Raw genomic sequence first — 22,873 nt, forward strand, 5'->3', positions numbered from 1 at the left:
GTTGGCAAAGTAATGTCTCTGCTTCTTAATATGCTATCTAGGTTGGTCATAACTTTCCTCCCAAGAAGTAAGCGTCTTTTAATTTCATGGCTGCAATCACCATCTGCAGTGATTTTGGAGCCTGAAAAATAAAAGTCAGCCACTGTTTCCACTGTTTCCCCATCTATTTCCCATGAAGTGATGGGACCAGATGCCATGATCTTAGTTTTCTGAATATTGAGCTTTAAGCCAACTTTTTCACTCTCCTCTTTCACTTTCATTAAGAGGCTTTCTAGTTCCTCTTCACTTTCTGCCATAAGGGTGGTGTCATCTGCATACGTGAGGTTATTGATATTTTTCCCAGCAATCTTGATTCCAGCTTGTGCTTCTTCCAGCCCAGGGTTTCTCATGAGGTACTCTGCATATAAGATAAATAAGCAGGGTGACAATATATAGCCTTGACGTACTCCTTTTCCTATTTGGAACCAGGCTGTTGTTCCATGTACAGTTCTGTTGCTTCCTGACCTGCATACAGGTTTCTCAAGAGGCAGGTCAGGTGGTCTGGTATTCCCATCTATTTCAGAATTTTCCACAGTTTATTGTGATCCACACAGTCAAAGGCTTTGGCATAATCAATAAAGCAGAAATAGATGTTTTTCTGGAACTCTCTTGCTATTTTGATGATCCAGTAGATGTTGGCAATTTGATCTCTGGTTCTTCTGCCTTTTCTAAAACCAGCTTGAACATCTGGAAGTTCATGGTTTACGTATTTCTGAAGCCTGGCTTGGAGAATTTTGAGCATTACTTTACTAGCGTGGGAGATGAGTACAATTGTGTGGTAGTTTGAGCATTCTTTGGGATTGCCTTTCTTAGGGATTGGAATGAAAACTGACCTTTTCCAGTCCTGTGGCCACTCCTGAGTTTTCCAAATGTGCTGACATATTGAATGCGGCACTTTCACGTCATCATCTTTCAGGATTTGAAATAGCTCAACTGGAATTCCATCACCTCCACTAGCTTTGTTCATAGTGATGCTTTCTAAGGCCCACTTGATTTCACATTCCAGGATGTCTGGTTCTAGGTGAGTGATCACACCATTGTGATTATCTGGGTTGTGAAGATCTTTTTTGTACAGTTCTTCTGTGTATTCTTGATTCTTGCCACCTCTTCTTAATATCTTCTGCTTCTGTTAGGTCCATACCATTTCTGTCCTTTATTGTGCCCATGTTTGCATGAAATATTCCCTTGGTATCTCTAATTTTCTTGAAGAGATCTCTAGTCATTCCCATTCTGTTGTTTTCCTCTATTTCTTTGAATTGATTGCTGCAGACACTCTGTCTATCAGATATAGTCCCTTAAATCTATTTCTCACTTCCACTGTATAATCATAAGGGATTTGATTTAGGTCATACCTGAATGGTCTCGTGGTTTTCCCTACTTCCTTCACTTTAAGTCTGAATTTGGCAATAAGGAGTTCATGATCAAGCCACAGTCAGTTGCCGGTCTTGTTTTTGCTGACTGTATAGAGTTTCTCCATCTTTGGCTGCAAAAAATATAATCAGTCTGATTTCGGTGTTGACCGTCTGGTGATGTCCATGTGTAGAGTCTTCTCTTGTGTTGTTGGAAGAGGGTGTTTGCCATGACCTGTGCATTCTTTTGGCAAAACTCTATTAGCCTTCTTTACTTTAAACTGACTTTTTAAATTAATCAAGAAGCCACTGGCCATCTATACATACAGTATTAACTGCACTTTATTTGGGAAGTGCCACTCTTGCTGCTTTTGGGCTTACCAAGGGAGTCATTTCATGAGAGGTTTTGTACAGGAAGAGCTTAATGGCTGGGTAGTCTCTGGACTTTCTACTCCCATCATATGAGGTGAAATGGTAGGAACCTTCTCCAGAGTAACTCAATGGTCAAAAAGTTTTGAAGGAAGATGGCAGCTCCACCAGCAGTATTCTGATTTTCCAGTATACCGAATCCCAACCTTTATAACACCCCAATAAACATGACAGCCACCCCGACAGCAGAGGAAAACTTACACCTGTCTTTGTGGAGGACTTAAGGGAATGGTTCTGACAGTTTCCTTTGATGATCTGAGTCTTAATCTATGACCTCAGCTGTGGCATTATCCAAGGGCAACCTCCCTTGCAATACAGAAATGTCATAAAAGAGGTACACCAAAATAAAGTTAATGGACATCTACATTGTTTAAAAAACAGAATAAAGTTTAAAAGATGCACAGTATTCATGCCATATATAATTACCAATTTAATATAGTGTTATTTTGAGAACTGTAAGTCAGCCAAAAACATATAGGTAAGATACAAACTTTATGACTAATTTCACCATTATCTTTGGAATCTATACAGTTATTACAATAGGAATGAATAACTTTTGGGACTGAATTCAGATAACACCACATTTAATCATGCATTTCCCTCATTATTCTCTTTCTTGCTGTGTGCAAATACGGAAAACATCAGATACACCAAAGGTGCAGTAGCATGAAACAGGACAGGGCAGGACCCCAGAGTCTGCAACCTCCACAAAGAGTTATATTATAGGAAGGACAGTCTTCCAGTCACCGGGGATAAATAATCATCAAAATGATGAACAGTTGTAGTATTTTCCTTTTTTTAACATAAAGAGTGATAATTTACTTAAATTAAAAAAAAAACCCACATTCACTAAAAATTCACACAGAGGTATTCACACAAAAATAATAATAGTTTAAATCAGAAGTATTGTGAGCCTGGTGGGGAGAGGATGAATTATTTCACTAATTACTATGCAGTATATTTTTAGCTTTAATTGTTTTTACCGCATTTCTCAAAGGACATGTTTCTTCCCGAAGCACAGTTGTTGAAGCAAACATTTATCTTTATTGTTTCATAGGAAACAGGCAGAAGTCCCAACCAGGTACTGTGATTCTGTAAAATCAGCTGCAGGAGAATTTTGCTTAATTTATACTTTTGCCCCAAGCTGTGCCTTAGGATCTGCCTTATTTTTTTGTTTGAACTTGACAGAAAATAGTGTGTTAGAATGAAACAAACTTAAAAAGATATGGGTACATTTCTCTTCCACCAATATTTTTCAGGCAAACTTACTGCTCTTCTCTTCCCTTTAAGAATACCACCTGAAATCATGACACACTAATTAATTATTGAGGACAAAACATAATTTATTGGCTTGAATGTCCCTTGAAAGAACATGCCTTTTTAAAAAAAAATGACACTTCCTCAATTCAAAAATAATGCATGTTCATTATAAAACATCTGGAACACAAAGGAAAGAATAAAGAAAGAAATTAAAGCATAATCTCACTAACCAGAGATAAGCAGTGTAAACATTTGGATAAACTGGCTTGCAGTGAAAAAAATATAATTCCTTATTAAATCTTTCAAAATGCTTTCTATTTCTTAATAAAAACTTCTTTTTCACAATAATAAGCTTTGTTGCAATTATTCCTCTGGGGCTCATATTTCTTGAAATCTTTGGGAAAGAGAACTTGATGTTAACAGTTTAACATTTTCCCCTTACTGAATATTAAATAACAAGTCCTAAAGTCTAAAAGACTTTGCTTGATGACCAAATATACTTATGTAGAACACTATTCAAAAGGATAACTTTTAAAAATTAGGTCAGTTGCTTTAAGAATAATTTCTAACTAAACCTTGAGACAATCCAAGAAGGGTGCTTCAGTGAAATGTATGCTTTGTTTGGTACACATATTTTAGAGCATGTCCCAAAGTGGAACTGTATCAGAAAATTCAGCCAAATGTGGGACACACGGTAGATGCATGGAAACTTCTTGAAAACACTTCTGTGAGCTCACATGGGGAGATTCTGAGGCTGTGTTTAGTTATCAGGTGTCCACTCCCTCCAGGTTAAACACATATATTATCTGAGATCTTCTAGGGCAGACCTTCTTTTTTGGGGGGACTGGAAAGACCATCATGAAAATCAGAGTTGCAGTTTGGGTACCTAAAAGCAATACAGATGGCTGCTGGTAATGCAGAACTTAAATTTGAATCCCCCTTAAAATCATCTCCAGGGCTTCCCAGGTGGTACAGTGGTAAAGAATCTGCCTGCCAACACAGGAGATGTAAGAGACACAATTTTGATTCCTGGGTTGGGACAATCTTCTGCAGGTGGAAATGGCAATCCACTCCAGTATTCTTGCCTGGAAAATTCCATGGACAGGGAAGCCTGGTGGGCTATAGTCCATGGGGTTGCAAAGAGTCAGACATGACTGAACAGGCATGCAGTAAAATCATCTCTAAAGCCATGCATGGTATATTCTTTTCCAGTAGATGAGTATACAAAGAGAGTGTCAGGGCTGCTCATATTTAAAATTTTAAAACATTGAAAAATATACTATATATATATGTATGTATATACATACCTTATTAACATATTCCCAACAGAGTAATCAAGTGAATTCTCACTTTTTTTTTTATTTAACACAATTATCAGAGTATTTTACTTCTATACTCAAAAGTCTTTATATAAATCCTTTTAGATAATGGGAAGTCTAGACTGGGAAGAATTCATTGCAGTAAATATCCTATGAACTTACAGGAATATTTTTTACAACCAATTCCTACAGGTCTGTATATATGTATTTAACTGTGTCACTTCATTATATAATGTGTAGCAATGGAAATTTTTATAAGAAAACACCAAAAGTTAGAAGCAAAGTAGACTTATAACAGACTTGAACAAAGAGCCAAAAGATTTGGAGTCCAAGGTCTATACCACCTCCAAGGAGATGTTCACTGTCAAGAGAAACAAGGCCTCTATACACTGGGAGGGGTGAGTGAAATAAACAAGGGCCTGAAAAGCACAGATACCCAGCCGCAGCTTACTTGAGGGCCGTTCTGTAGTGGTAGATGGCTTCCCTGTTCCGACCCTGGTCCTTCAGGAAATTGGCATAGTTGTAGTGAACCTTGGCATTGTGGGGCAGAGTTTGAACTCCAGACCTAAAAGTTAATAAAATAAAAAAAAAAAAAAATGAGTAACAAAGAGTACTGCTTAGGAATGTTGCCAGTTTCTTTCATGTTTTAATCATGGATTTACGAACCTGTATTTGAAATGTTCATTGCATCCATCAAAGCCTCTTCCAAAACTTGCAGACCTTATGAATTACTAAACATGCTTCTGTGGAAAACAGTGAAGGCTGTGCACAGCTATGCACAAGTAAAATACACTAACTGCACGTGAAGCAGAGGAGCAGGAAGTGGTGAGAGATGATTCTTGGGGGAACAACCACGCATGCTCAGGTTAACTCAGCTTTTTCCTTTTTCCTTACTTCCTTCACTTATAGCCTTCCTCTTTTTAAAAAAAATTGATATTGTCTATAAAAATAAATCATTACAAGAAGGATAACTGTAGACTAGCCTCCTTACTAAGGTTTGTTGGAAATAAACATTTCCCACGTACGAAGCCAGGGCTAATTTTATTTAAAGGCAGGTGTAATTATTAATAAATATTCTACAAGTTGCAGGTAAGGAAAGGAGGTTTGGCTCAGAAAAGTTAAAATCTTCTTAAGTGATGAGTGTATTAGTCTGCTCAGACTGGCAAAACAAAATACCCGGGGAGCCCCAGGGGGTAACACTGAAGTTTTGAAGGTGATACAAGAAGGAATATCTGTAGTCGCTTGTAACTGCATCACAAATTCACCTTGCACAAGATAAGCCTGGTAGTAAGTACCAAGAATGGGATTCTGACCCAAGGAATTTGCTTCTAGAGTCTTTGTTCCCTCACCTGCAAGGAGGTGGTGGCAGGGAAGTGATGAAGGTAGATGGGTTTGGGAGCTATCTGGGAAGAAAATTCCGGAAATTATGTGGGTTAAATGTGGGAGGGGAACAGGCTAAAGGTAAGAGGAAGGAGACAGGATGGCAATCTAGTTTCTGGGCAATTGTACTTCAAATGTGGTACCTCTTCTAGGTGACATATTTTCATTTAATTTTTAATTTAAAGGTAAGAACACTAGGGAAATTCCATATAAAGTGTTAAATCTGTTAGTGAAGTATGCCAGGGTATTGTGACCTTGTTGAGCTTTTGTTGAAATAGCCCCTATTTAATGTTATAAGTCAATAAAAATTGCTTTTAATTTTAAAATAAAGAAAAATGTGCAAAGGCAAACAAATAAAGAAAAAAAATTAACAGCCCCTTAGGACCAGCAAGGAAAAGGCAATGGCACCCCACTCCAGTACTCTTGCCTAGAAAATCCCATGAATGGAGGAGCCTGGTAGGCTGCAGTCCACGGGGTCGTTAAGAGTCGGACAAGACTGAGTGATTTCACTTTCTCTTCTCACTTTCATGCACTGGAGAAAGAAATGGCAACCCACTCCAGTGTTCTTGCCTGGAGAATCCCAGGGGCGGGGGAGCCTGGTGGGCTGACACCTATGGGGTCACACAGAGTTGGACACAACTGAAGTGACTTAGCAGCAGCAGTAGGACCAGCAAAGACTATCTCACTTAAAATCTGCTGGCCGGCTCCTTGACGAACTCTCCAGAGGACAAAACATACAGGGAGTGTGTGAAGCTAGAGACCAAGCCAAGGGCAACATCCTGTGAAAGCAGCAGGCTCCGCCTTATGCAGAGCTGCTGAGGTGAGGTCAAATACACGGCCCTAGCTACCTCTTCCTGGCCCTGCACATTCCAGTGACTTATTCCACTATTCCTTCCCTTCCCAGCAAAAGGCAGGAAGTTTACTCTCTAGAGGCTTCCCAGGTGGCGCTAGTGGAAAAGAATCTGCTTGCCAATGCAGGAGATGTAAGAGACTCGGGTTCGATCCCTGAGTGGGGAAGATCCCTGGAGAAGGGCATGGCAACCCCCTCCAGTATTCTTGCCTGGAGAATCCCATGAACAGAGGAGTCTGGTGGGCTACAGTCCATGGGGTCACAAAGAGTCGGACAATGAAGTGACTTAGCACGCATGCATGTTACTCTCTAGAGAACTGAATCAGAGATCCTGCATTCAGAAACAACAAATACAGCTAGGGCCAGTGGAGCTGTACCTCCAAAGTAGGTTAAGTGACAATACACCTTCTGGACAGTAGATCCTCCTAACCCTGTGGTATCCAGGCAAAGCTCTGCACACTGGCAGCCAGGATTGGACTCTCAGGGAGGAGACTGGAGGAATCCTCTTACTGGAAGATGACTAACCCAAAACAAAAGATTTACAAACGCTGCCATTTGGGTGCTCCAGTGAAATCATCAATCTCTTCAATTACCCCCACAGTGCAGCTCACTAGCTAACAAACAAAGCTAGAATTTTAATATAACATTTCAAATGGACATCACCCAAAGTATATCTAGTCACAGGGCAGGACCAAGGTCAGAGGGATAGTGATGGCTTTTTAAAAATTTAACTTTTATACAGGAAAATGTCTGACTTTTCTCTCCAAAACTATATAGTGCATGGGACAGGGAGATTTTAAAGATAACTTTGATTTCAGCATAGATATAACTGTAATATTTATTGGAATTGATCCTTCCCTCTGTGCAGTTAGCATAGTCGCTCTGTTTCACCCAAGTTCAATCTGTGAAAACACGTCCTTGCAAAGATGAGGGCATTGTTCAAGGATGGCAGTAGGAAGTAGTAACATTTGTAGCAGGCAAACGGGTGTGGTTGGAGTAACTGAAATCCTGTGACTATACTGCTTTTCCCATTGTTATTTCCCATTGTTGTTTTTGACCTTTATGTTCTCTACGTAATCTTTTCCTGCTATGTTTTTCCAGTCTCTCATTTTACAATGAACAGTTTATGAAGAAAGAAAGATAAACTAGCCAAAGGCAAAACTCAGTGTCACACTGAGTGGCCAGGTTGCCCCTCCTTCCCGGGCCAGCCTCCTCAGCTTGTGACCCGGACGCTGAGATTCAGTCGTCCCAACTGTCTTAACAGGATGTGCGACCTTACACATACTTACTCCACAAGGGAATGTAGGATTCATAAGTTATGGCGCTGGATCTCAAACCCTATTAATGACTGCTGTTGCTGCTATTGTTTAGTTGCTAAAGTCGTGTCTGACTCTTCGCGATCCCATGGACTGTAGCCTGCTAGGCTTCTCTCTCCATGGGATTTCCCAGGCAAGAACACTGGAGCAGATTGCCATTTCCTTCTCCAGGGGATCTTCCCAACCCAGGGATCGAACCCGCATCTCCTGCATCTCTTGCAATGGCAGGTGAATTCTTTACCGCTGAGTCACAGGGGAAGCCCTATTAATAACTACAACAAGGATTATGAATAAAAGTCTCCCTCTGAATGCAGGGTCTGTGTTTATGCACTTTGCATTTCTCCCTCACACCTCTCATTTGCAGAAGACTTGAAAAATACCAGAGATATCAAGCCACTTCTCTCAGGTACCTCTCCAAGTTTGTAGAAACGTTTGTTTTGTTGATATTAATGGAACAATAGGTCAGGAAAAGCATCTCCAAATTCCTGATTAGAAAACAAACATTTTTTAAAAACAAGTAGTGTTCAGCCAGAGGTTAACAGGAAAGGAAAGTAAGAATTTGTGGTTCTCCTCGATTGTGACCCTATTTAACCTGAGGTTTCCAACACCACACTCAGGATGGCCAGTGCTTATGCAGGCTCATTTTAAATCAAGCACTGAGCTAAGCATCCACTTCCAAGGGCTATCTCCTTTCTTCCCTTCAACAATCTATCAGATGGGTAGTATACTGTACCTCCCATATTGTAGATGAGGAAATTGAGGCTCAGAGAGATGAAGACCATTTTCTAAGGTTACAGACTGAGTAAATAGTTGAGCAGAGATTTCAACCAAGGCCAATATAAGGTCAGAATCATTCCTGAAGTTGGTCAATATTGGATAAACCAAAAAGGTACCACAAGATACTAGGTATATTAGAATATCACTGTGACTATGTTTATATCATTGATAAACAAACTACGGCCTGATGGGCCACAGACACATCCACGGGTTTACCCTTTTACAAAAATGTCTTCGGCCTCTTTCCTGAGGTAACAGCAGAGTAGCTGTAAAAGAGACTAGAGGGCCCACAAAGCCTCAAATATTTATAGTCTGGCTTTTACAAAGGAATCTGCCAATCTTTGGTTTCTGTTCTCTGCCCTGGGAGGTCTGCTTATCTTTCTGGCTCAGCAATTTCAGAGGAAGAAAAAGACATGTGTTTTCTACAGAAAGGGAGGAAGATCTAGGCCATAAATTCTTAAGGGTGGTCCATGGATCATTTAAACAGTTCATGAATGGGATTCAGAGAGACCCCAAACTGGATGCAAAACAAACTATGCTATGTTTGTCATTCTAGGTATTTTGAAGATTTGGGGGATGGGAAGAAAATATTTAATCAAATTGTGTTATTTTGGTACAATTTCCTGCAAACACGCATGAGTCTGGGGTATCACTCAGTTCAGCTGGATGTACGCAGTTTCTATCTCCTTGGATTAGAGAGCAGAATAATTTCCTGTTCTAAGAGATTAAAGAAAATGTACCTTGCAACTATGATTACAAATATCTCTCACTTTGTCTCCATCTGTCTCTCTCTCTGTCTGTCTGTCTCTGTTTACATTGGGCTGAGATTAAGTTAGACAACATAAAGCAAACTATAGGTGGTGAAGTATATACATTCTTTGGCTTTTACATTAGATTTGGGTTCAAATCCTAGCTCCGCCTTTTCACAGCTAGTCTGGCTTGGACAAACTACTCTTTCTCTGAGCCCCTGGTGAGACACAAGTCCTGGATTCTTATGCTTTTGTGTGAGAGGTTTTCAAGAATAGACGTACAAAGATGTGAGGCGACTTTGCATTGGTATCTCCTAAAAACACATCATTCAGTGCCATCCTTTTTGTGGGAGGAGGCCTTAGCTGGAAACACTGGGACTTGACTGAAATTTGGATTTTTCTCTAACACGAAGGTCTGTCCTAAGATATTCTGTAAGATTGCTCATAGTATTGCCAAGCAAAACCACTCCATATAATTAGAGAGCTCTTGAGACCGTATGACCTAGGATGGTCAATGAGTTTATAGTTTGGAACAGAGGAGAAAACAGAATCAGGACCTCTGTAAGGACATCAGCTTATCTAGGACTTTTTCTTACTCAGTGGGCCAGCTCTTGGTTTTGACCTACTTTAGGTTTTCCTCATCCCACCATTCCGAGCTCAGGCCCACAGGAGAACAGCCCTTGAAGGCTTGGGTTGATTCGTCAGCTGCCTGCACTTACACAGTGTCCTGCCCTTCCTCTTGTCTACCACCTGCTTCGTTGTTGTTTAGCCGCTAAGTTGTGTCCAACTGTTTGCAACCCCATGAACTGTAGCCCGCCAGGCTCCTCTGTCCGTGGGATTGCCCAGGCAGGAATACTGGAGTGGGTTGCCATTTCCTTCTCCAGGGGATCTTCCTGACCCAGGGATTGGACCCATATCTCCTGCACTGGCAGGCGGATTTTTACCACTGAGCCACCAGGGAAGACCCTACCACCCGCTACATTATATTAAAATATGTTCATGCATCTGACTCCCATCCAGACTTCAGGCTCCTCTAGTCTCTCCCCCAACTCACTTCTCGCTCATGTCCTAGAACACAACGCAGAGCAATAACCTTACATAGTGTTTATCATAGTGCCCTGGGCATCTTTAACACACTCTTTTATTCTTATAAATACAGCCGAAGGTGCACATGCGTACTAAGTCATTTCAGTCGTGTCTGACTCTTTGTGACTCTATGGATTGTAGCCCACCAGGCTCCTCTGTCCATGGGTTTCTCCAGGCAGGAATACTGGTGTGGGTTACCATGCCCTCCTCCCAGGGGTCTTCTCTGGAGGGATGTTCTTGGAGATCTTCCCTAGGGATCAAACCACCCACCTCTCTTATGTCTCCTGCATTTGGCACATGGGTTCTTTAGCACCAGTGCCACCTGGGAAGCCCCTACCAGAAGATAGACACTATCATTATTCTAAATTTTAAAAAATTTATTAAAAAAATTTTTTAATGAAATTTAGATGATTTACAATGTTGTGTTAGTTTCAGGCATACAGAAAAATGATTCAGGCCGTTTTTTTCTCCAGAGGATCTTCCCAACCCAGGGATCAAACCCACATCTCCTGTGTCTCCTGCATTGCAGGCTGCAGATTGTTTACCCGCTAAGCCATTAGGGAAGCCATATATGTGTGTGTGTGTGTGTGTGTATACATATATAATTATGGTTTATCACAAGATATTGAATAAATATATTGAATAGTTCCCTGTGCTATACAGTAGATCCTTGTTGGTTATCTGTTTCACATAAAGAAGTGTGTATATGTTAATCCCAAATTCCTAAATTTTAAAATAAGGGAAGTAAGGCATTAAGTGGTTGAGTAACTCACCCATGATCACATAGCTATTAAACAGTGGAACTTGGAGCAAAGCCAAAAAGCCTAATTCCGCACTCCACACCAACCACTAATCCTATCATGACTTAACGATTCCTGGTAAATGTTCAACTAATTTGAACATTGCTCAGGAAAGGTGAATATATACAAACATCTGATCTTAAAGGAAAAAGAAAAAACTTAAAGTCTCAGATTCTTAAAATTTTCTCAGAATATAAATAAATTACAATAGGTAAAGTTTTCTAAAACCTATTGATAGCTTTGATTTGCATATTACACAAAACTTCATTTGATCACCAAAGGCATCTCAGACACAAAGTTTCTTTATGTACATATGTGGAGTGTTTTAGTAATCAAGTGCTAACTTCCTACATGCTCCCATCTAAAAAACCAGAAACCTCTGCATGCAAAGTCAATGAGTGTTTTGCTCTTTTGTTTTCCCTGTTTTAAAATTGCTGGCATCAGTTGTATAGGGATTGAACACTAACTTGTTATCCTTGAGATAAACTACTGTCTGCCAGAATCCATCCCCAGAGTTGCTCTGATTAAGCAGTAAACATCATTATAAAATGTAATCACTCTTAGTACTTATACTCAAGAAGGTTTAACACAGGGCAGAACCATTTAAATATTTCTCATAAAATCACTGACTACTGAAAGTGAAAGAAAAAATTAATTAAGTCAACAGAAACCAGGAGGAAGTTATATTCCTGAACTTCCATGCCCTTGTGTTTACAGAATGACCTCAGCACTGGGCAGTAAGAGGGAACGAGTTCACTCTCATCTGTAAGCACTGCATTGAAGTCAGGGGTATGACAGGAACAGAATAGGCTCTGCAGCCTAAAAATGAAAAATAATTCATAGACGAGGAAAAGAAAAAACAAAGAGCAACAGGTCCCTACAGGACCCATGGAAATAATGATGGTGACAATGATAATGACAATGATAACAAACGGCATGTAATAATAAATAAAGACATGCATGCCAAATTACTTTTTTTTCTATTAAAAAAGTTAAACTGCCAAGTAGCAAAATCAGATATATTGTTTTAAGTGGACTTCCTGTGGAGAATTCCCTTTTGCTGTGTTATCTCAGAGGAAGCCCAGGGGCTCTTCCTGCCCTAACTTCCCCACGCCACCCTGCATGGAAGTCAGAGGAGAGTCTTTGACCAGTTCTGTCATCTCAGTGCCCCGATGGGGGACAAAGGGCAGGCACATAACCTAAGTTCAGACTCAGTTAGAACACTTTATCTTCCTGGGACTGTGATGTGAAGAGAGAAAACTGGGGTAAGTTTACCCTGCATTCATTCCTTCACAAGTTTTCACGTCCCCTCAAGACAGACTATTCAGACAACCAGTCTGCTACACACCAGCTTCCTCACTTGCTCCCCAGTTCTGGGTGCTCCCCTATATGTTCTTCCTATATTTTCTCATTTTAAAAAGTAATCCCGACTCTTCATTCATTCATTTACCCTCCATTCATTTCTTTGCAAGTTTTCAGGTCCCCTCAAGACAGACTCTTCAGACAACCAGTCTGCTCCACACTTTCAGTTGTTTGCCTCCAAAGAATAAGTGTAGGATACTAGGTGATCAGGGAACCAAATAAAACCACATTGACTGAACTGGCCAACTGGGCCACAAGTGAGGACAGAAGCTGGAGGCAGGCAAAAACTAGGAACTCCTAGAGACTGGGAAATACTCCTGGGAGGTCAGGTGTGGCTGAGCCAGGAGCCCAGGTGAAGGTTGCCAGGGCTGTGGCATCAATGAGACAAATCAAGTCCAGAAACACAGCATGATGAGTGACCCAAAAGATGTTTATAGTTTACAACATTTAGGACATTGTTATATTGGTGGCTCAGATGGTAAAGAATCTGACTGCATTGCAGGAGACCAGGGTTCAGTCCCTGGGTTGGGAAGATCCCCTGGAAAAGGAAATGGCTACCCACTCCAATATTCTTGCCTGGAGAATCTCTTGAACAGAGGAGCCTGGCAGGCTACAGTCAACGGCAACAGTCAACGGTTGTAAAGAGGCAGACACGACTGAGTGACTAACACTTCACTATATTCTGAAACAGCTTCTACACCATATAAAAACCTACCAGGAGATGAGAAATCATTTCCTGTTCAAAATTAATGTTCAAAATAAAGCAACTAGATCACAGATCACGACTTAACGTCCTGAAACATTTTAAAGAAAATGTACTGCATTTCTCTTCCTTCTTGCTGTGCGCTCACCTTTCCCATTCACTCGGCTGAACAATGGAATTAGACTTATTGTTTCATTTTGTTTATAGCCGATTTTACAGCCCAGCTTATCATTAAGACTTTCCATCTCAATTCACAGACCCCCCCAAAGCTTCTCGTGATCCTTATTTTCATCAATTCACTTAGAATGAGCTCCCATAAAACTTTATATACTAGTAAAAAAAAAAAAAAAACTGAAGTTAAAACCCCAAATAAAAGGACACCTTCCATTTATAACTTCACTGAAAAACACTTCTGGAGTAGTAAATATCACCAGATCCATGTCACCTGGTTTGTTTGGAAACAGATACATAAGGAAAGACATAAATGCGAAGAGATTCACTTTTATCCCAGTAGTCATACCTGAATAGGGACTCTCTCGACAGCCAGATTTCGTTCTGTTTCACGGTTTTCCAGGAGAAAAGCAGCAGGAGCAGCACCGTGGACACGCTCAGGGTGGTGGCGCCACAACGATTCAGCCACGTGCACAGCTTGCTCAGTCCGTGCACGAAAAGAATGCAGTAGCCCATGCTGGAAAAGAAAGTGGAGAAGCAGGTGGGTCTGAGAGTGTGATGGAGGCCTCTGAGCATTCCATCCCATGCAACTAACTTTCAAACAGAGCCTGTGCTATGATAGAAAAACAGACATAACCTCCCTGTCAGATACAACATTTCCACGTCAATGCTCCAGTGGGCTCCACCAGCACGTTTGCTAGTTCTCTGCCCGAGGGTGGAGAACCACAGGTTCATCTTGTAGGCTCCCGCTCCTAGACTGCATCAGCTCATGCATCCAGAAAAGTCCATCCTGTGTGCTCTTGGGTCTTGACTGGACCCTCTAACCCAGTCTCCCTCGTGCTCCTAACATTGTATACCCTTCGGGCACCATGTTTCAAATTTGGGCCCTGAGGCTGGAGAGAAACAGTCCCTGAGGGACTATCAGATCCTGAGAGGGATTCTGGTCACTAAGGAGCATTGGGTTTGGTCTCCAAAAACATGCCAGCTAGTCAGTCCCCACTCTGGCCAAAGTCCTTAATGCCCTTCCTTCCTGTGGGAAGGAAAACCCTCCCACAGGCCAACTCTAGAGCCTGGCAGTTTGGAGCTCATCATGGACAAGCTTCATTGATCTGATTCTCATGCTGACTATGTGGCCTGGCTTTCCCAAGAGAAAAGAAGAATCCTAGAGTGGGACTCTGGCATATTGCTGTCACATCTCTGAAAGCTTTGGCCTGGTGGATGGAACATGATCCCTCCCATCATCTATGCACCCGCAGAGAGGTTTCCTGCCTACTGACTGGCCTCAGAAAAACACAAACATTTAGCTTGTACATTTCAGTCAATACTCATTTTTTTCCTAAGATGACAATATAAATTATTACAGAATATTTTAACAATGAAGGGAGCTTGTATAAAGAAATCCTATATGAGTCAGACACTAATACTATAAGAAGCCCTAGATCAATACAACTCATTTACTTGGCTCAATTATTTATTTGTTCTCTCACTAGTATATGACAAGGTAGTATGCTGGGCACTAAAAATACAATTATAGGTAAAACACAGAATATGTACCTCCTACAGTTACAAGCATCAAGAACATATTAGTGGATAACACAATCATTCCTCTCCTCCTGGAACTCACATGGAAGGAAAAAATAGCCAACAGGCAAGTAAAACACAGAATAGAACACATAGAATGAAATACGTTAAGCAGAGAAGAATCAAGTAGGAAAGAGAAGGCAGGAGACCAGGGTCGGGGGGAAGATGAGCTGTTCACAGGGATGGTTAGGGAAGGCCTCACTGAAAAGGTGACATGTGGACCAGGAGCTGAAACACAGGAGGTGCGCTCTGAAGGCACTCATGTCCCCAAGACCAGCTGTCTTCTCCCCCTGCCTTCATAAAGCAGCACCACAGAGGACCAATATTTATTAAGCACATCTGATGTGCCGAGCACATTCTTGGCAGGAACTCAGCTCATCCTCACATCCCTGGGGTTCATTGTTAGCAGCGCTGAATTCCTGATACCGAAGAAGAGAGACAAAGACATTTGCTGAATTCGGTCACGCAGTTCATGCACAAAACCCCAGGAATTCCGGATTCCAGCGTCCACACTCCATCTACTGTCCTGACACTGGGGTTCTGCCTTGACTGGTGGATGCCTGTGTTCCTCACACCTTATCACATAGCTTTGCCTACTTCCTTCCCAAGCACTCCATTCACGAAATCTCAATGGTCGTTAACTGTTTCCTTGTAGGAAACAGAGCTGCCATCTGGCAGAGCGGTGGGGAAGGGAAACACTGGGATCCCAACAACTCCAGAGGAACGTGGCAGAAGACAAGGATGACTAAGATAACAGCAGCCAAATGAACTATTTTATACGTTTGCACACCTGTTGAGTGTTTCCTACATGTCAGGTGCTGTGCTAAGAGCTTTATGTGGACCTGTCCACAATATCTGTAGGGCTTGGAACAAGGATAGTACTGGCTTTAAATATATTATCTAATTTAAAAACCTAACCTTCAGTATCTTCGACTTCATAAATGAGGAAACTAAAGCTTTTGTTGTTGCTGTTCAGTTGCTAAGTTGTGTCTGACTCTTTGCAACTCCATGGACTGCAGCACACCAGGCTTCCCTGTCCTTCACTATCTCCCAGAGTTTGCTCAAACTTGTGTCCTATGAGTTGATGATGCCATCCAACCATGTCGTCCTCTGTTGTCCCCTTCTCCTTCTGCCCTCAATCTTTCCTAGCATCGGGGTCTTTCCCAATGAGTCAGCTCTTCACATCAGGTGGCCAAAGTATTGGAGCTTCAGCTTCAACATCAGTCCTTCCAATGAAAATTTAGGGTTGATTTCTTTTAGGATTGACCGGTTTGATCTCCTTGCTGTTCAAGGGACTCTCAAGAGTCCTAGAGAATTTAAATAAATTGCCCACAGCTCCAAAAGCTAGGAATAGAGTCAGATCAGAGGTCCCACGGCCCTAACATTCTGTTGTAATTCAGGAGTTGGCACACGTTTTCTGTAAGGGGCCAGAGAGTAAATATTTCAGGCCATATGGCCTCTGTCCTTCCTTCTCAACTCTACGTAGCAGGAAAGCAGCCATTGACACTTAGGTAAACGAATGAGCATGGCTGTGTTCCAAAAAAATGTATTTATAAAAACAGGCGGTGGGCCAGATTCTACTCACAGGCCTGTCGTTGAGGCCTGCTACAGCCAACATGAAGGGGAACAGCACTCCTTCCACTCAGCACAGGCCTTGGGATCAAATAACACGGTCATTTTCTTTTCAGAAGTCCTTGTGTTGACATATGGTTTAAAGAAATGTTAAGCCATATAAAATAATCTCCATTTAGGTTTGCAAATTTCTTAGAGGATATCACATTCTTAAGAACTTGAACACAATATCAGAGATTAAGATGCTTCTCTATTATGACATTTCATCTTTCAACATCTGCTTCACGGCAGCTCTCAGCTGCAGGGGGTATGACTGCTCTCTTCATTGCTGGGGCAGCGCAAGCCCTCATTTGGAAACTGGAAAAATCAAGCAAATGGGAAACTACATACTTTTCTGGCCTCCGGGGAAATGAAACCAGACTCCAGTTTGGTCCAGTTAACCTGTTGAAGGAAAATGTGGACTCTGACTAGAGATGGCCACAGAGAGCTCAAAGGAGTCAGTGCAAACCATTGACAGCTGACAACATCATAACCTGGAGAACCAAAAACCCAACTGGCTGCGGAATGGCTTAGCTCAGTACAGAGAGGCATTTTCAAAGTACGCTTGAGAAGCACCGTGGCTGTCCCAGAGAAGAGAGCATAGAAATGCTCTCTCATTCACAGGCCACAGGTATCTCCAATTTTGAATGGATTTTATTGACAAGCCACTCAGCATGCAGCACTTGCAGTAAGGCAAGAAATTTGCATCTCTCCCTTAAAGGATGCAAATCCAAAGAGAGCTGAATAGGAAATAGGAATCAACAATGTCTGTCCTTTCAAATTAGAATAAAAATAATGTTTACACCTGTTGTTTGAGAACTTTGTGAGCAGTTAATCATCCTGTAAATGTACAAATGTACTTTCCGGAACCTTAAGTGGAAGAAGTTCTTAAGTGATAAAAGAACATTTTCCCTTCCCATTTACATCAACCTGGAGAGATGACAGTTTTCTATGACTGGGCCAAACATTTAATGAAATTTGCTTTAGCTTCACTTTTTGTTTAATTATATGCAGCAAAGAGAATCTTTCTGCTGTTAAGGTAGAACTGAAATTCTACCTTTTAACTTAACAAGCTCAAATTACCCACTGGGTGTACCTATAAGTAGCATTAATGATACAAGGCAGACACATTCTTCCTATTTTATTACTCTAAAAAAGTCCCAACTTTAGACAGTTTAAATGAAACAAATCCCTGATTAACTTCACACTGATCTGTTGAATCCCCATCTGGAAAATTATCTGACCTTAAGATCTTATTTTGGTCTCATGAATGCTGACCCCAAATGGTTAAACAATAAAGCCCTGGAACCTTAGACCCAAAACAAGTGTTTGATGCTCTAGCAAAGGAAGCACCAGGAGTCAATGGTGGCTCCTCAGATCAGATTGAATCCAGAAGCTGGAAGTTCTGTGAGCCCAGACTCGTCAGTGTCCCTATTTATTGCCACTTCATTTATTATCTCAAACACTTGATGGATGGGGAAATATCCCAAAAGATGGAATGTATCTGGATGTGAAAGTTTACTCATAGTCTAGAGAAAGGCATCTATTGTGTATTTCCTTAGCTCCACATCCCAGGGGTGCTGGGATAGGTATTGAGAAGCTTCTTAATGTTTATCCTGTCACCTCCATTGGCTTTGTTCATAGTAATGTCTCCTGAGGCCCACTTGACTTCACACTCCAGGATGTCTGGCTCTAGGCCAGTGACCACACCATTGCGGTTGTCTGGGTCATTAAGACCTTTCTTATATAATTCTGTGTACCCTTGCCACCTCTTCTTAATCTCTTCTGCTTCTCTTAGGTCCTTACTGTTTCTGTCCTTTATCGTGCCCATCCTTGTATGAAATGTTCCCTTGATATCTTCAATTTTATTGACAAACATATCCACAACTGAGTGTTGTTTCTGCTTTGGCCCAGCTGCTTCATTCTTTCTAGAGCTATTAGTAATTGCCCTCTGCTTTTCCCCAGTAGCATACTGAACACCTTCCGACTTAGGGGCAGGGGCTCATATTCAGTGTCATATCTTTTTGCCTTTTCATTCTGTTCATTGGGTTCTCGCGGCACAAATATTGGAGTGGATTGCCATTTCCTTCTCCAGTGGACCATGTTTTGTCAGAACTCTGCACCATGACCCATTCGTCTTGGGTGGACCTGCACAGCATGCCTCTTTGCCATGACAAGGCTTTGATCCATGAAGCGAAGTTGTTTGTACTACAATCACCTTGAAAGGCAGTTGCACACAGTAAATGAAATAACACATGGATGTGTTTTCTGAACTGCATACAGGTATCAGTATTCTAAAGGACAATGTCTATGTGTTCATGTGTGTATTTAGAACTCTAATACATCAATAAAATGTGGTAGATCTGTAAATGCACCTCAAGAAACATAATTTATCAAAGCCTAGACTGACCCAAACTGTCTAATTTACAGACCAGTTGTAAGTCTTTAAGAGCATTCAACAAGAACACCTTTAAAACTTCAAAATAGAACTGCCATATGACCCAGCAATCCCACTTCTGGGCATACACACTGAGGAAACCAGATCTGAAAGAGACACATGCACCCCAATGTTCATCGCAGCACTGTTTATAATAGCCAGGACATGGAAGCAACCTAGATGCCCATCAGCAGATGAATGGATAAGGAAGCTGTGGTACATATACACCATGGAATTTTACTCAGCCGTCAAAAAGAATTCATTTGAACCAGTCCTAATGAGATGGATGAAACTGGAGCCCCTTATACAGAGTGAAGTAAGCCAGAAAGATAAAGAACATTACAGCATACTAACACATATATATGGAATTTAGAAAGATGGTAACGATAACCCTATATGCAAAACAGAAAAAGAGACACAGAAATACAGAACAGACTTTTGAACTCTGTGGGAGAAGGTGAGGGTGGGATGTTTCAAAAGAACAGCATGTATACTATCTATGGTGAAACAGATCACCAGCCCAGGTGGGATGCATGAGACAAGTGCTCCGGCCTGGTGCACTGGGAAGACCCAGAGGAATCGGGTGGAGAGGGAGCTGGGAGGGGGGATCGGGATGGGGAATAAGTGTAAATCTATGGCTGATTCATATCAATGTATGACAAAACCCACTGAAATGTTGTGAAGTAATTAGCCTCCAACTAATAAAAAAATTAAAAAAAAAAAAACAAAAAAACAAAAAAAAACTTCAAAATACTTTATACAACATTGTTTGCTTCTGAATGGTATGATTCACGTATCATTTTTATAGAACATAATACTGCAGAAAATAAGGTACACTGGTCCTATATGAAATACATGTGGCCATGTATTTACAACAATGAACATCCATAGACTTCGAACACAAAAAAGCACTAAATAAATCTTCCCTTAGACCCATGTCAAACCCTTCTCTATTGGGTCTATCTTTGTGAAAGTGAAGGAAAAGAAAAGTATAAACACTTTGGTGAATTAATGCGTAATGAGAAAGCTTTTGTATTCAACTCTGATAAGACAAAGTATTAACTGGAAGTTTGGGCTGGTTTTTAAGGATAGAATATTGTTTTATTCCTTTTTTCAGGCTAAATACTGGGCAGATAACAGGAGCTGCTTCATAACTGTGATTGAACACTGTGGTTGAAGGCATCAGAAACTGAACTTGTGCACAAGCCCCTGTGTCCTTGTCTTTTGAAGTAAAATGTTGACTCAGAGTTAATGACTGGGAAATAGGAAGATATAGAAACAAAGAAGAACTCTTGGGCTAGGGAACTGGTAAAAATTTAGACTATGATTCTGCCACACAGCAGAATCACCCAACTCCCAGTTCCCTAAAATATATAGATAAAGGTCTGACACACATTCTTAAGTTGTTTTTACTGGAAGCAGACCCCCTCCAGATGAAAACTGCTGACCACCAGAACACAGACCCTTGACTGGTTGAAACCAGAAGATTGATGATTCTTGAAACTTCACCTTGATGCAAGCCAATTCAAGAACTGTCCACGAGCTGATCACACTCTCTCCTTAAATACTGTCAAACTCCTTACTACCCCTTCCAGGGTGGGTCACACAGCCTTGAGGGCATTAGCCCACTGTGGTCCCCATTGCCTGGCAAAGCAATAAAAGCTGCTCTTTTCTACCTCACCCAAAACTCCGTCTCCGTGTTTCTATTCAGCACCAGTGAACAGAGGCCAAGTTTTGACAACAAAGCTAACATGGAAACAAAAGTGAACTTAAAAATGCATCAATCCAAAGCGGAACCCAAAGATGACTATCACCAGGGGAACCGTCCATACTCAGGGTGTCATGTTTCCCTTTGAAGGCGCCTTCACCCGAGCCTGACTTATTTCCCTCTCTCTCAGCCTGGTTCAAGTGGCCACAACCAAATTTTTCATCTGGACTGAAAGACCTTTTGATCAAAGGCAAACACCTCCAAAGTAACTGAATCTACATTTAAAAAATCAGAAAAACAACCTTCTCAACCCTCCTACAGCATACTCAGCATTAGGACCTGAATTCTGCCACTAATTCTTCCACAAACCACCATATTCTAGAGTCAAGCATCTTCACCTTTGAATCAAAAGCATAATGGACAGACAACTCACTCGCTGCTGTTATACCCTTGTTTCTTCCCCACACTAACATAGACCTGAATGCATAGTCTGTGTTACAGATCGCTGTATGCGTGCTAAGTTGCTCAGGCAACTCCGACTCTTTGCGACCTCGTGGCCTGTAGTCCAACAGGCTCCTGTGTCCATAGGATTTCCCAGGCAAGAATACTAGTGTGATCACCATTTTCTCCTCCATGGGATCTTCTCGACCAAAGGATGGAATCCCCATCTCCTGCATTGGCAGGTGGACTCTACCTCTGAGCAGCCAATGTTCTTTAATTTTACACAATACTCTCTAATGAAGCATGTATTTTTCTGGGTATTATGAGACAACACAGATGTACAAAATGGTGGTCCCACCTCTGACAATTGGGGTTTCTAAATGAGTGGGGAGGATATTTTAAGATGACTAAAATTTATAGAAGTCCCTGATTTGAGATGTTTCCCAGCACAGAATCCAGGCACAAAGGAAAGAAACAGATTCACTAATAAAGATGAGGGAGTCTTAATGGAGGGGAGGTTGAAATAGCAACACTTAAGTCCACTTATATCCTCCAGGCAAACCGTGCAGGACACTGCACGTGTGTGACACCTACACGTCACTCTCCCTTCCACTCCCAGAGGTACATTTCATAACTGCCTTCAGTATGATGTTTCAGAATGCTAGCTGGCTAAGGTAGGGTTGCTCACTTTTTAAAAAATTTGAGATATGAGTGATATATTAGTGTCATCTAATATACAGCATCATGATCTGATACTTCTATATATTGTAAAACAATCACCACAACAAGTCTAGTTAACATCCATCAGCTTACATACTTCAACATTTTTTTTTCTTGTGATAAGAACTTTTTAGATCTATTTTCTCAGCAACTTTCAGTTATACAATACAGTATTATTAACTACACATAACATACCCAGGGCTTCTTTAACTTATAACTGGAAGTTCATGCCTTTTGCCCACCTTCACCTATTTTGCCCACCCCTCGCTCCCCATCTCTGGCAACCACCCGTCTGTTCTCTGTGTCTGTGAGCTCAGGTTTTTTTTGTTTTTTTAATGTAGTATAACTGCTTTCCAGTGTTGTGTTAGTTTCTGCTATACAACGAAGTGAATCAGCTGTGTGTGGGCATATATATATCCCCTCCCTCTCAGACCTCCCTGCTATCACCCCCATCCCGGCCATTTCACCCATCTCGGCTGTCACAGAGCACTAAGGGGTGCTCCCTGAGTGACACGGCAGCTTCCCACCAGCTCTCTTACACACGGTGGTGTATACACGTGAATCTCAATCTCCCACTTCCTCCCACCTTCCCTTTCTCTCTCTGGGTCCGCATGTGTGTTTTCTACATCTGAGTTTCTATTCCTGCCCTGGAAATAGATTCATCTGTACCATTTGTCTAGATTCAACATATTAATTTTCTTTTTAGGGTTGTTTACTTTTGAGCACATGAGGTTAGAAAAGAGACAAAGAGCTTTGTAGAAGTAAAGGAAGAGGAAGAAAAGTGC

At 41.3% G+C, this 22,873-nt stretch overlaps 1 protein-coding gene across 2 annotated transcripts in view; it reads right to left on the reverse strand.

The window, feature by feature from the left end:
* TMTC1 (transmembrane O-mannosyltransferase targeting cadherins 1) overlaps positions 1–22,873 on the reverse strand; it is a 300,213-nt gene that overhangs the window by 84,960 nt on the left and 192,380 nt on the right. The window contains exons 10-11 of one of the 2 annotated variants that reach the window (XM_043441634.1): positions 13,940–14,107; positions 4,848–4,961 (exon numbers count right to left, since the gene is read on the reverse strand). In XM_043441634.1, the coding sequence (XP_043297569.1) occupies positions 4,848–4,961; positions 13,940–14,107 (282 nt within the window). The remainder of the gene's footprint in view (positions 1–4,847; positions 4,962–13,939; positions 14,108–22,873) is intronic. The other variant, XM_043441635.1, reaches the window with a different exon arrangement.

Source organism: Cervus canadensis, chromosome 21 (assembly GCF_019320065.1).
Source record: "Cervus canadensis isolate Bull #8, Minnesota chromosome 21, ASM1932006v1, whole genome shotgun sequence".
Classification (NCBI taxonomy): domain Eukaryota; kingdom Metazoa; phylum Chordata; class Mammalia; order Artiodactyla; family Cervidae; genus Cervus; species Cervus canadensis.